The 14,014-nt window shown below is 33.7% G+C and overlaps 2 protein-coding genes across 2 annotated transcripts; one reads left to right on the forward strand and one right to left on the reverse strand.

Annotated features, from left to right (window-relative positions):
• Positions 1 to 1,314: 1,314 nt before the first annotated feature.
• On the forward strand, positions 1,315 to 6,659 carry LOC107193000 (the record flags this gene model as incomplete). Its single annotated transcript, XM_015582368.1, has 5 exons — positions 1,315 to 1,572; positions 2,875 to 3,011; positions 4,347 to 4,797; positions 5,299 to 5,476; positions 6,418 to 6,659. Coding segments are annotated over 5 exons (1,266 nt in total), but the record flags the coding sequence as incomplete, so codon positions are not given.
• Positions 6,660 to 11,263: 4,604 nt separating this feature from the next.
• LOC107193001 (ethanolamine-phosphate cytidylyltransferase) lies at positions 11,264 to 13,759 on the reverse strand. The gene is made up of 6 exons (XM_015582369.1): positions 13,692 to 13,759; positions 13,470 to 13,607; positions 13,091 to 13,270; positions 12,571 to 12,997; positions 12,262 to 12,482; positions 11,264 to 11,424 (listed from the first exon to the last, which is right to left on the reverse strand). The coding sequence occupies exons 1-6, from the start codon at positions 13,718 to 13,720 to the stop codon at positions 11,334 to 11,336; spliced, it is 1,086 nt and encodes a 361-aa protein (XP_015437855.1). The 5' UTR covers positions 13,721 to 13,759; the 3' UTR covers positions 11,264 to 11,333.
• Between the last annotated feature and the right edge of the window lie 255 nt (positions 13,760 to 14,014).

A 14,014-nucleotide genomic window follows, 5' to 3' on the forward strand; every position in this document is an offset into this window, starting at 1 on the left:
GATAAATGGCGGGATTATTAAATAGTGCGATGAAAGACGCTTAATTTTATTTCATGATGATTTTTTTAATAGTGTCCTTGTTAGCAATAGGAACAGTCAGCATCGAAAAAAATGATGTGGAATGGCATTATTTTTATTTACAAGTAATATTACATTTGTAATAGTAATTATACAGAATCATACGTGGCAAAAAATATTTATTTTAACATTAGAAGTCAGAAATGAAGAAAATATATATAAAATATTATGATTTTTATTCACAATACAATCAACACGTATATACCAATTTCGCGTACTGAAATTGGTTTTGGAGGGAAAGATTGTGTTCCCCGTTGTAGGTATGTTCTATCTCATTCTTTTCAAGCATACAATACGACTCGCATATGCACTGAAATTTGGTTTCGCTAAAAGAGGCTCATTTCGCCTCTGTATGTTACTAAGAACTTTATTAACTTATTCTTTATTGATTATTAACTTATTAAACTTATTCTTCTTTTCAAGCATACAATATGACTCGCATATGCACTGAAATTTGGTTTCGCTAAAAGAGGCTCATTTCGCCTCTGTATGTTACTCTATGGTCCCGCTGGTACCAAGAAAGTGGATCTAAGTGACTCCGTGTTAATTAAGCCTGCCGTGGGCCCGATGTCACGGGGTTAATTCTCATTTACCCAGATGTTTGAAAAAAAATGTGTATAAAAGAACGGACGACAGAACAAATTATTCCAATATACGAGGTGCAATAACTTTAATGTTAATTAACAGAATATAAATAATGATTCGTACATTTCTATTGTTTTTAGAATACAAAAGTAAAATGTCCTCGATAGCTGGAAAAGACTTTGTTTTTATTGTTCTAAAATGAAACGAAATGCCTAATATGTTCTATTATAATAGAAAAACTTTATTTAATTTTAACTTTACCCACTCTGAGCTCCATATAACACGAAATTCGTACAACAGGCAACGTATCTTCCGTATTATAAGTAGACGGTCCTACTGTATTATAGCATTATGAAGTAAAGGGACCAAAAAAACGATAGAACTTTCCGACAGACCTAATAAATCAAGCGTGCAGTGTGTACAGCTTATTTTTTGTTGGGCTGAAATTAAGCGAATCCCTTCGACTGCGTAACGAGCATTCCACCCTATTAATCGAGGATTTGCTATAAAACCTCTGGTTTCGAAAATCATCGGTGAAAAGGGAGAAACAACACCATGGGTAAAAACAGAATGAATTGTACACCGTGGCATCCCGAGTGTCACTCGAGTAAAACCATATATGATAGATGAATGACGGTGGTATTGTTTCAGGTTGTCGCCACCGTTGCCCAGGATTACGAGGTCTCTGACATTCAGTGCAGCGGTGCAGGATCAGCCGCCGATCTGCTGACAGCAAAGATCAAAAGGCCAGTCGGCTTCAGAGGGGCGCCGCTCTTTGCCGACGACAGATCCGCCAATCCGCTCACCGACATCCACTGCCAGATCAGGCCAGATCCCAACGATCCTCAGGAAGATAACTACTTCCTGAAGGTGACTGACTTCTCGAAATGTGGCATTCTGAAGAGAAACGTGAGTCGTCCGTCGAGATTTCGTTTGTCCCACTGTTTAAACTTCTCGGACCTGACACGGTCTGTAGGATAGATTCGCAACAATTTAAAATACATGGCGTCTTATGAGACTGTTCACAGCAATGCGAAAAATTTCCCCAAAAATTTATCTATAAAAAATACGAGGTCTGTTCAAAAAATAACCGAACTTTTTTTGTTTAATTTTTTTTATTTAATATACAGCTTATTGGTCTTTGTCTCCTTCAAAGTACTCCCCTCCTCTATTCACACACTTGTTCCAGCGGTGTTTCCACTTTACTATGCAGTCTTGGTAAGCTTCTTTAGGAATATCCTTCAATGCCAGTGACGAATTATTCTTAATGTCATCAACTGAGTCGAAACGCCGTCCTTTCAACACTGATTTTAATTTTGGAAACAAGAAGAAATCGCAGGGAGCAAGGTCTGGGGAGTAGGGAGGCTGGGAGGGGGGACAGTCATCTGAGTTTTGGCACAAAACTGGCGAATTAACAAGGCTGAGTGGGCAGGCGCGTTGTCGTGGCGAAGGAACCATGAATTGTCTCGCCACAACTGTGGTCTCTTTTTGCGAATTTTTTCACGCAACCTTTTCAAAACGCCTTCGTAGTACTGGCGGTTGATTGTTTGACCTTGAGGCAAAAATTCAAAATGCACAACTTCGTTGAAATCGAAAAAAATCTTGACAGAGTGTTCTGGTCGAGGGTCATTTTCAGTTGATTGACGACCATTTTTAAATCTGGTAAACCATTCGTAACACTGCGTACGAGGAAAAGCATCACCTCCGTAAGCTTGCTTCAAAAGTTCAAACGTTTCCGTAAATGTTTTCCCCAGTTTCACGTAAAATTTCAAGTTGCATCGTTGCTCTCGTAAATCAGACATGTAAATGTCTTTACTACTTAACTAAAAATCGCCGTGTACATTGAAACAGCTTGTACTCAAATAGCAATAACTCGGGAACTAAACGAGACATAAAGAATTTGTAAAGCGCATGTTACGCGGAAGGTTATGACAATTGAAGCGTAATTACAAAATTTCGGTTATTTTTTTAACAGACCTCGTATATCGCCGCGAAATATTCGCTGCCGCTGCAACACTGAAATGCGTTGCTATTGTACTTTGTCAAATGTTAACATTTCTGAAAAGAATGAAGTTACAAAACATTGAAACTGTGAACTATCGAATTTCTTTCTTTAACATTTGTTGCTCTATTTTACTCTATTCAAAAATATTCTTTATCTCATTTTTCCTGTATTGAACAACACGATAAACGAAGTTATATTGTCGACAGGGTTTCATTCACCTGCGAATATGGTTTCCTGCTTTTCCCGGCGTCGTAATGCTAGCCGACCAAGAACTGATCTTGATGTGTCGGCCGCCGGAACCCACTTTACTTCGACACAAAGCCGCCGGTTTTGCAGGGACATTGTAAGTAGCCAGTTCACTTTGACCATGTAACTTACTACTTGCTAAGGCATTTTCATAGAATTCTTCGCATGTAACTGACAGACTTTTCAAGCCCTTTTTATTCTATTTTGAAACATATATGAAATGTTAAAAATTAAGAATAATATAAACAATTTAGGTTTCAACCGTTTGACAGCGGCTGTGTCGGATCGCGCTCCTCTTATTCTACTTAAAACGGCGACAACTGTGCTGTAACGAACGTGTTATTGCCCGTTGTCGATTCAATTATTACCACGAAATCAAGACAATCAGATCAGATCAGATCAGATTAGATTTAGAATCAAAATTTAATAAATGTTTTTACTGTCCTTGTTACATTGACGTAAATATTATTGCATTATTGAACAATAACCGAGGAAACCCATAAATATTACGATGGAATCATATTCTGAAGTTAAAATATATGTTCTTAAATAATAAAAGCAGGGCCGTTCCTGGGTTGTTGGCTACCCGGGTGCAAAAACAGTATCACCGGCCTTATTAATTCAATATTATTCAATTAAGTAATTTATATGCAGTGTTTAGTTTTACACATATAATAAAATTTTTAATAGAAGTTTTCTTACTCGAGATACCAGAGAACATAATAGGAGGTCGTCTAGTGCAGCCTTATCAGTGTCTAAAGAATAAATTAACAACAACATAATAAATAATAATCAGAGTTTCTTCGTGTTTGATGACATATTTTCATCCGGTAGCACAATCACGTCTTTCATTCCGAACGTTACGTTCCCCTACATTTCCTATGCTCGATCATAGCAACCACGTGGTGTAGAGGATTTTCAAGTAATTATCCACATAATTACGGTAGCGTGGATAATGAGTATTCCTTAACACGTTTGCTGCCGGAGGCTCCAATCGGAGTCATTTGTCAACGTTTGGCTGTTACCGGTGACTCCGATCAGAGCCACAGCTTATACAGTAAATCCTCGATGAGTGTTCGAAGGCTTTTCGACACTGAACATTAAATATTTCATAAACTAATGGCCATATGTGACTGAAACACATATCATAGACCTTAGAATTCCAAGCTCTAGCAGAGTGCTAAACCTTATTAAAAAGTCAGCATTCCACCGGAACTCCTCTCCTTGTCAGTACTCAGAAACCTTCGAACGCTCATCGAGGATTTACTACATTGCTTTCTTTCCAATCAGTATTAAACTGACACTCAAAGCGACTGTATGTTCATTGTGTAGGCATGTTAGTAGAAAATAATTGTTTGTAGAACTGTTTATAGAAATCGTGTATTACTAGATAGAGCTAATAAAAATATCCTAAAATTAACATCTCTTTTAGTCCGCATGGGGCACGGGTGTCCGGGGTCGTCGAGGAAACCCCGGGTCGTCTGGAGTACGAGGTGGCTCTTTATCGCGAAGCTACGGGGAACGTGTCGGACGCGTCCGGATCGCAGACCGTCGATCAAGCAGTCCCGATCGGCACGAAGCTCCAGCTGAGAGCTCGGATCAGCTCGGAAAGCGCGTGGGGTTACATTAAACTCTTGGAAGTGACTGTCAGCCCCGATCCCGATCAGCCTCACGCACCAGGAAGCGTCGTGCTCGTAAAAGACGGCTGTAGAAATCGAGACTTCGCTTCGATAATCCCTCATCAGCCGGCTCGGTACCGGGAGAGGAAGAACGAAGTTTTTCTCGATTTCGAAGCGTTTCTGCTGAGCTCAATGAGAGAACGATCCACTTTGTGGATACACTCGCAGATTAAAGCCTGCATGGAGCCACAGGATTGCCAACCAGTAAGGACATAATTTGCGACCGAGTCTCGCTATCTACCGCAACAATGACATTTTACACTTTTACAATTAGTCTAATTAACCCAAATAGCACATAATGTCCAATGACGCCTCGTAGAAGGCTTACAGACGCCTCAGACTTAAAACAGCCGTAAAATAGGCGTCTTTAAGGCGTCATGTGGTATCTGGAAATGCATTTAATTATGCTGAAAAGGAGGAGATAAATAATGAAGTGCACTATTCTCGTTTTTAAATGAAATACACCCCGAACTGTTAACACTTAACTGTTTTTGAATAGTTTAAGAAATATGATCTTTAAAAGTAAAAATTCAAACAGCAAACATAAACGTGACTTTCAAAACATTGTATGCACAATCGGGGAAAATGTGGACCAATGAATAAAGAAATTCTTTATCGTATGCTGTAAGCATGGATAAAGAATTTGTCGATATAGACAAAGATGTAGTAATAGCTAAAATTACAAACTTAAACGTGTTCCCACAGGATTTCTGTTTGGACCTGTTTGAGCCATCGGGGCATGGAAAGAGGAGAAAAAGATTAGCAGAAGAGGAGCCGACTATATTTATTTCTAAAGACAGGCGTTCAACAAGAGAATACAATGATTCGACTCCCTTCACAAAGTTTAAAGAAAATATAGAGTACACGGTAATGATGCCTGATGGTAAGTGTCAAAATAAATTCAATGTACAACTTAACATACATAATCTACATTCCTAGTATTATGTGCTACCTATTTCCTCAAGGTATTATCATTGTTGTACTATCAGTTTATATCAATTTGTGGAAAACAAATAATACTATACTAATGTCAATATCCATAGACATTCACAAAGATGAAAGTAGCTGGCAACAGATAAACATAAGCTGCCAATTGATAGTTTACATTTACATAATACTCCAATACAATTGTGCCTCACGATTTTCAAATCCAATTTTCTGGAAACCATAACTTTTAACGTATAAATTCAGTTCCATATTTTTAATTTCTTCTTCCATATAAAATCATCCCCTTCCTTATACGTAGAATTTTCGATCACGCCGAGTATGAAAATTTTGTAAATAGCGAGCATAGGAATAAGTATACTGCGAATATTTATTACAAGTTCACGTTTTTCTGGCCTAATTAAAAAATTTATAAAATGTATAGAAAATAATTTCTTCCATTAATAATATTACTCCATATTAAATACTGTAAATGACGTAAGAACTGTGTCAAAAATTATTAATGTTTTTAATTTAATGTATTTCGTAGATTCCTGTATGCAAGAGATGAATATGTAAATATCCGTTGTATAATAACAAGAACAAATCGAAATACGTAGTAATAAAGAATATAAATAAAACGAAGCATAAGCTTATTCAAATGAAGAAAAAAAATGTTCTCTTGCTATAAAATTAAAATAAATTCGTTACTGGCACAAATAAAAATTTAGAGAAGATCTTATAATATAAATTTTTAAATTTGTATGACGTGACCAATCATAAATTAATACAGCAATACAAGAAGGAAATAGTATACATCTTTTATAAGCGACATCGTTAGGAAACTTTTATACCTAGTTAATGAATTCATTCTCACGAAATTAATCTTATCATTTTCAGATCTATATCAAAAAGTGGCCGCTGGACTTGAAAATAGCTGTGGGAGTTTTCTTTACGTTGCAACCGGATTGGGTGCTCTACTTGCTTTATCAGCCATTATCATGTGCTACTTAACATCGCGTTTACACAATTTATCGTCAACTATACCGCAAAATAAATCAATCGACGAGCTTATACGAGACCGAGCGAGAAAGTATTCTGAGACAACACCTGGATACACTGGTCGATCCACGGTACAATAGGTAAATGTTGCACACTGTGTATTTTTTCTGGCCAAAATCATCGAGCAGGTTATAAGTATATGTATACCGAAAAAAAAATGAGATGATCTAGGGTATACAGGGTGTTTCAGCTAACTTGATCACCTCGAGTAATGACTTAACAGTACACTTTATGAAAATTTTGAGGCGTGGAACTTAAATGGCATCAAGGGGCACATCTTATAAGGTACATGCTTTTTTTTTGGGGTAGAGACATTTTGAAGATGTCAAGGTCACCTTGACTTTTTTTTAACCGTATGACCTATTTTTTTGTATCATAGATCGATAGAGTATCAAATTCTGAGTAAAAATAGGCTGACCTTCACACATCCTAAATCTAATAGTTAATGAGATATTTACAAAATAATCGTTGTATTGAAGTTGAGGGACATGAGTTCGAGCACCTACTTATACAGTGAGTCACAAAAGTATTCGAACACTCCGAAATGAAAAGTTTGACGCTTAAAGAATATGAGTCATATTACGAGTTACAAAATACTTTTATTCCTATGGTAACACATAAGTATTACAACTATGCATGTTAAATTTGAAGTGTGTCCGATAAAGTAAACAATACTTATGAAAGATTTCTTGGAAACATCGGTTAAACAGACACTACGAAAGTGTTCGAACGATGAACATTGTAACACAAAACAAACCTTGAAGTTGACAAAGTGTTAATAAGATTATAAAAGTTATATTAATAATGTGCCCCAAAAAATCAGAAACAAGCATTACTGATAGAAAATTGATAATAAAGTGGCATAATAAAGGCAAAAGCTATAGCGAAATAGCACAATTGTTAGGCAAAAGTAAATCTACCATTTTCTACATAATAAAAAAGTTCGTTTTGGCCGGTCGAAGAAGTTAACGAAAAGAGAAGAAAATACAATTGTGCGTGAAATCAAAAAGGACCTTACAAGATGTGCCTGTTGATGCCATTTAAGTTCCACGCATCAAACTTTCCATAAAGTGTATCGTTAAGTCATTATTCGAGGTGTTCAAGTTAACTTCGAGTCCCTATATGTACAAGAAACATAAACCACCGAAGCAGCTCGAATGTGTTACAAAGAATTGGTTTTCCACATTGATGACTTTTAAGGTCCGTGTTCACATGACAGTAAAAGTCATGACTTTCATTGTCGTGACACTGTACGAAAATAAAAACCAAAATAATTAAACAAAATACAATTAATTATTAATTTTTTTAATGTTAATGAAAATAGTTGCAAGTAATGTCGCGACAACGCGACTTCTAGTTTTCACGACGACGAAAGTCATGACATCTACTGTCATGACCGTAAAAGTCACAATTTACTGTCACGTGAACATGGACATTTACAGTAAATTATTAAACAGTATACACGCACGAAACATACGGTATACATACTATGTATGTAAATAACACATGTACAGGAAGAATCGTTTTAATTTAGTGTTTCCAATAATTTCTTCGTTTCTGATATTGCAATGAAAATGTAGAACATTATTTTTCAACTATTTCTAGTAAATGTAATGATATACTTCCATATTTTTTAAATATTAGGTTACAAATGATCATCTACAATGTAATATAAAGTGAAAGTACAGACACTATACAGGGTGAATCGTTCGCTGCTAGGGTCGAGAAGCAAGCAGCCTGCTTTGTCGTTTAATTGCCGTGACCATAAACGTGTCAACGGTAGCTTACCCCTACTAAGCAGCCTATGTGTGTGACAGAGACAGAGCGAGAACCGACACACTCTATTTCTCTCACTCTGTCTCCTTCACACACATAGACTGCTCAGCAGGAGTAGCTAGCAACTCTTAAATGACAAAGCAGGCGGCTTGCCTCTCGACCCTAGCAGCGAGCGATTCACTCAGAGTGAATCGCTCTTCTGTACATATAAAAACATTCGTTTACAGCGACGTAATTTCTCTGTCCCTTGGATGTCGCTATAAACGGACACCCCTGTACTTTGTGGAATTTCAGTGCAAATTTGACAATCATATCTGAGAAAGATAACATTGTAAATCATTGATATCGTTCTTGCATCATCAGTTTTATTCCAAAGTGGAAAATACTGGATTCTATTTTTAAAAAGATCAACACGATAAGAAAATGTTGATTTTGATTTAAAAGACTGATATCTCGTTACAATATTCAAAATGAAGAAGTTTTTTGAAATAGATTCACCCTGTATGTATTATTTACAGTAAGGCAAATGTAATAAAACTTAATAGGTACATCCTAAAAATATTCACTGTATCATGTATCATTACTTATAATGCAAACATCACAAACGTAAATTACTATTCGTTGACAAACATTAATAAAAATACGACTACGTCGCTGTTTTCTCTCTGATTGATTATTCATCTTGCACGTTTTATACAGCCAAATGCACGGAAAATTTATTTTATTTCATTTTTTGCACCAAATATTTACGACTTTTAACAAAGTCATTTCACGCACTTTAAAATAATTGTTACTGATAAATTTATCAAACGTGCAGTGCTATTACGTGACCTGAAAGAATGTTCATTTGTAGTAGTAATTTTAGACTCATTGTAGAATAATCATTTTACGACCGGGTTTTTTGGAATAGTTTCATAATTCCGACACGATTTATGTACATACACACGGTAAAATATTTATTGTTTATAAAGAAAAGTTGACTATCGAAGGAGGCTAATAAAGCTCTCCTTTGGCAGTCAATAAAAGTATTTACTCAAATAAATAAAATAAAATATTTAATTCTGTACATGACCGCGTAATTTGATTATTTATTATAGTAAAATGTTATTAAATATTTATGCATGCGATCATACTTTTAGAAATACTTAATTACTTGTACAAAATTAAATCGGTAATTTGGTATTTTAAGCATTTTATAGTGTATCATATTCTTACACTTCTATACACATAGTACGATGCCTAATAAGATTGAGCGATCGCACGCATATTTACGTGCCCAAATCAGCGACGATTAACTGTTGTTGAACGTATTGGAACATATTGAGAATAATTTATATGTTAAATTAAAAAGCGAAATATAGGCATGCAAACAACGTACATACGAAAATGCATAGAATTGTTTTACAATCTAATGTTATGTGTACGGTCAAAATCTCTCTTTGGTTAATATTTTAATTTAGAGTAAAAATAATGTAACATTCTGTTACAAAGTGTGGCACTTATTATTTATTTTGTATTTTTCAACATTTACCTATATTTATATATTTTTTCTTGTATAATGCATCATTCGTTCACATTAATTAGATATACCTATTCAACAGTAACGATTGCAAATATTATTCCGTGCGCATAACAATTGCATACAGGTACTGTACTGTGTGCTATACTATTATAAAAACAGTATAAATATGGAGTTTTGATACATACATTTATACAAAATCAACAACGATTGCTAAAGAATCAACAATATTCAATACACCAAATAATACAACAATTCACTAATGATTTACATGATTTTGAGACTATGAAATATCACCCATGACTACTATTTGACGACTTCATAATTTGTTAAATACTATTATTTTAATTCTTAAATGGTTGTGAAAGACTCTTTGGATTTTATTCTAATTTATATCTTCACAGCGAACACGTTTCATTACTTTCAAAATAAAGAGGATTAATCTTCTTTATTTATTACAATATTTTTGTATTACAAAGTCTATCTAAAAATATTCAATGCATGAATCATTTTCAAATAAAAGAATCATAAGATTCTAGTCAACCATTTAAGAATTAATTATATTTACATTGAAACGTACAATTCCTATCTTTGTAGATAAAAATCCAAATTACAAATTACATTTAATAAAATGTGTAAAAATTAAGAGATGCATTTTCTTTGGCTTTACCATTTTGTAGAAATTAGTAAATAAGTTATATGAAAATTATAAACAATTAAATGATACAAAATTTGAGTAGTACTAATTATTTTGCACGATGATAAAATCATTATAAAAAATAAAATTTAAGTTGTGTATAATATAAAAGCATTTTACTGATTAGGTCCTTTGCTCTATCTATGTTTATACATATTTTCATATGTAAAGCTGATTGTGTAAAAATTAAAAGTGTTTACACTTTATTGGTAGTGTATTCATACTTCACAGATATATGATATCTATCTATATTAACTAGACCATGGATATTTATGCAAACTGAGACTCTTACAGATTAACATGCAAATCTGTATTTAAACAGAAATGTATTAATTTTGTTAAAAGTACTACTATTGCAGACCAAAATTAGAATAAATTTTTATTAAATATGATCAAAATATTTATATTCATTTTCACATTCACAAATACTAAAAATAAATGCATAAAGTCCATAGTCTAAAGTCTAAACATAAAGTAAAATACGTCTTTTGTCTTTCTAATTAAGAATGTTCAAAAATACAGATATACACAGTCATGTGTCCATTTTTGTCGTTGTATCTCTTTCTTCGTTGACTTATGGATAATAAAACATAATAGTTTTACGCGTTAATACTTTAAGTATTTAGAGTAATCATAAATATTTAAGCCACATATATTTGCAAATAGAATTAAATAAGTTAAGGATCCGTGTGATATTATATTTACAAGTATCTCTCATAAAATATGATTATCACATACTCTGAAGGATCAGAGTAAATTAATCTATCCTTTCTTTTTCTGAGACTTCAAAAATGCTTTATAAGCTGCTATTTCCTTCTTTTCCTTCCTTAAATTTCTATCTTCATATTCCAACCTGTAATTAAACACTATATCAAAACGTGATAAGACTGTTTTGAATAACTGGGATATGCAAACGTTCTCTGAAAACTGTAGCACTATATTAAAAGAAATGACTCGTAGGTTTCATGCAGAGTATAAAACACATATGCATTTACACGGTCTAAAGACAAACAGAAATATAAGGTGTGTCCATGAAGTTCTTTAGCATAAAATTGCATATCCCATTAATAAAGCATGAACAGATGAATGATAAAAAAAAGCAAAATAAGAAAAACATATTTACTCTAAGGTGAATGAAGAATTACAAAATGCAAAATGACAAGATTCAACGGATGAATGGTTGATCAAGTTCTTAATATTACATGTACTACTCTTGTCCTAGAAGGACAAAATACTGTATGCAATATAATTTTTATGAAATTATATAAGAGTTCAACTCTTCAAACATCATTAACTCAATGAATGATAAAAAAAAAATTTCACATTTTTAAATTTATAACACAATTCCAATTATATCAAAGTTACACAGTATTCTTGCTTTATAATCTAAGTTTATAATTTCAAAAGAGAATTATATTTAATTAAATGTATATTGAGATACAGTATATTATTTATTAAATATATTGTTTGTTTATTTATTTATCGGATATGAATTGCATTTAAAAATAAAAAATATAAGAACTATTGTATAATTCAGAAATATTATGTTCAAGTTTATTACTTATCCTAGTAAGATTATGTTTATACACACTGCATGTAACTTTAATTCCAAGTCAAAGACAGTATCATAACAATAATTGATTAAATATTTTCAATCATGCACGTGATAGAATACATAAAACTGAAATACCTGTGAAGTATAATGCGTTCAACTATTTTTTCTGTTGTCATATCATTGCCACTATCCAACAATTTAAACTTATTTTGCCTTTTTGGTTCAGCATATGGATCTGAACCATCTTCACAAGGCATTATACGAGTCTGGCCATGACAAACAATGGAAACATCAAAATGTTCCATAAGATCTTTTGTAACTTCATATGGTGCCCCAATTACCACCTCATTAACATACTACGAACATGCACAAGAATAGATATTAAAAAAATTGTAAACCACTTATTCTTCGATTACAATATAAAAATAATATTTTACTTTTTACCTTGCATGCCAGAACACTAAGTACCCTTTCATGGAGATTCATAATTGGATGATTACCACCTTTATATCGATTAACTACTGGGTCGGTATGTAATCCAACTATAAGATAGTCACCTTCTTTTTTTGCAACTTCTAAGAAATCTAAATGACCGACATGAAAGAGATCAAATGCTCCTGCTACATAAATTATTTTATCTCCAGGCTGTGGACTTTTTCCATCACTAAACTGTATAATCTTTTGTGTAGTAGGTAAAAACTGAGAACAGCCTGTCCATGGACTTCTCGCTGATCGATCTTGACCCATACTTTTACTAGGTTCTCTATCAACACTGTATTCACTATCTCCTTGTTTAAAATGTTGTCGTGTCATTAGAAGCATACGCCCTACTAAATCAGATGTTGACACACCAGCTGTTCTCTGTACCTCCCTATAATAATCATATTTGTTTAACAATTACTATACACGATTAACTACAGTATACTGTAGACAAGTTCATAACAATTTATGACTTAAGATGTACCTGTAACGATCTGCTGTTTTGACCAAATGATATGTATCTACACCATCTGCTGTCATAGTGATGTCATCACCATGAACACAAAAATCACAATTGTATTTATCTAACGTCTCTAATGTTGTAACATAAGGTGCACCTTCTACCACCTCATCTACCCATTTAATACCACGCACCATTTTATACCTAATACATAAATATTATATTGCAAGGAAATAAGAAATTATATAAATTACTCTAAAAATATAATAATTATCTGCGATATTATTTTAAGCAAGTATTATTAATGTTGTCAAGGAAACATTTTCAGCAATATAACAAAATAGTGAAAACATTATTGTATTCACATTTAAACTTTAGTTTCTTCTTTTCGAGAGAAACATACCTCTCTTCTTCCATAAATACTGGTGGTCCCTTGTGCTTTGTAATTTCTTCATCGGTATGTACACCCACAACTAGATAATCACCTAACGACTTCGCTTGTCGTAAAGAATTAGCGTGGCCGAAATGTACCATGTCGTAACTACATCAGAAAAATAATAGCCAGGGCCTGTTAACTCATTAGAATCGTATGGTCAGCAGTGACTACAGATATAAATAATAATACCACGGATGCCATTGTTCTCGAGAGGTCATGGATTTTGAGTGCCTGAGGACTCTGAGGACCCCAGAGTGGTTTCTATCACCACCAGAGGTGGGTACGTATATTTTACACCATGTCGTAAATGCGTTTATGCATGACGTATATGTACGTATACACAGGGTGGGGAAATAACTATGTCCACTTTGAATATTGCCGCTGTTTGTAATAATATGAAAAAATATTATATACAAAACTTATACGGATAAAGGGGGGCATATTGTGACACAAACATTTTCTGCGTGGGTAAAGGCATAGAGGAGATTTCAAGGTCATCTCTATGTTTTTTA

This window comes from Dufourea novaeangliae, unplaced genomic scaffold (assembly GCF_001272555.1).
Source record: "Dufourea novaeangliae isolate 0120121106 unplaced genomic scaffold, ASM127255v1 scaffold509, whole genome shotgun sequence".
In the NCBI taxonomy this organism is placed as follows: domain Eukaryota; kingdom Metazoa; phylum Arthropoda; class Insecta; order Hymenoptera; family Halictidae; genus Dufourea; species Dufourea novaeangliae.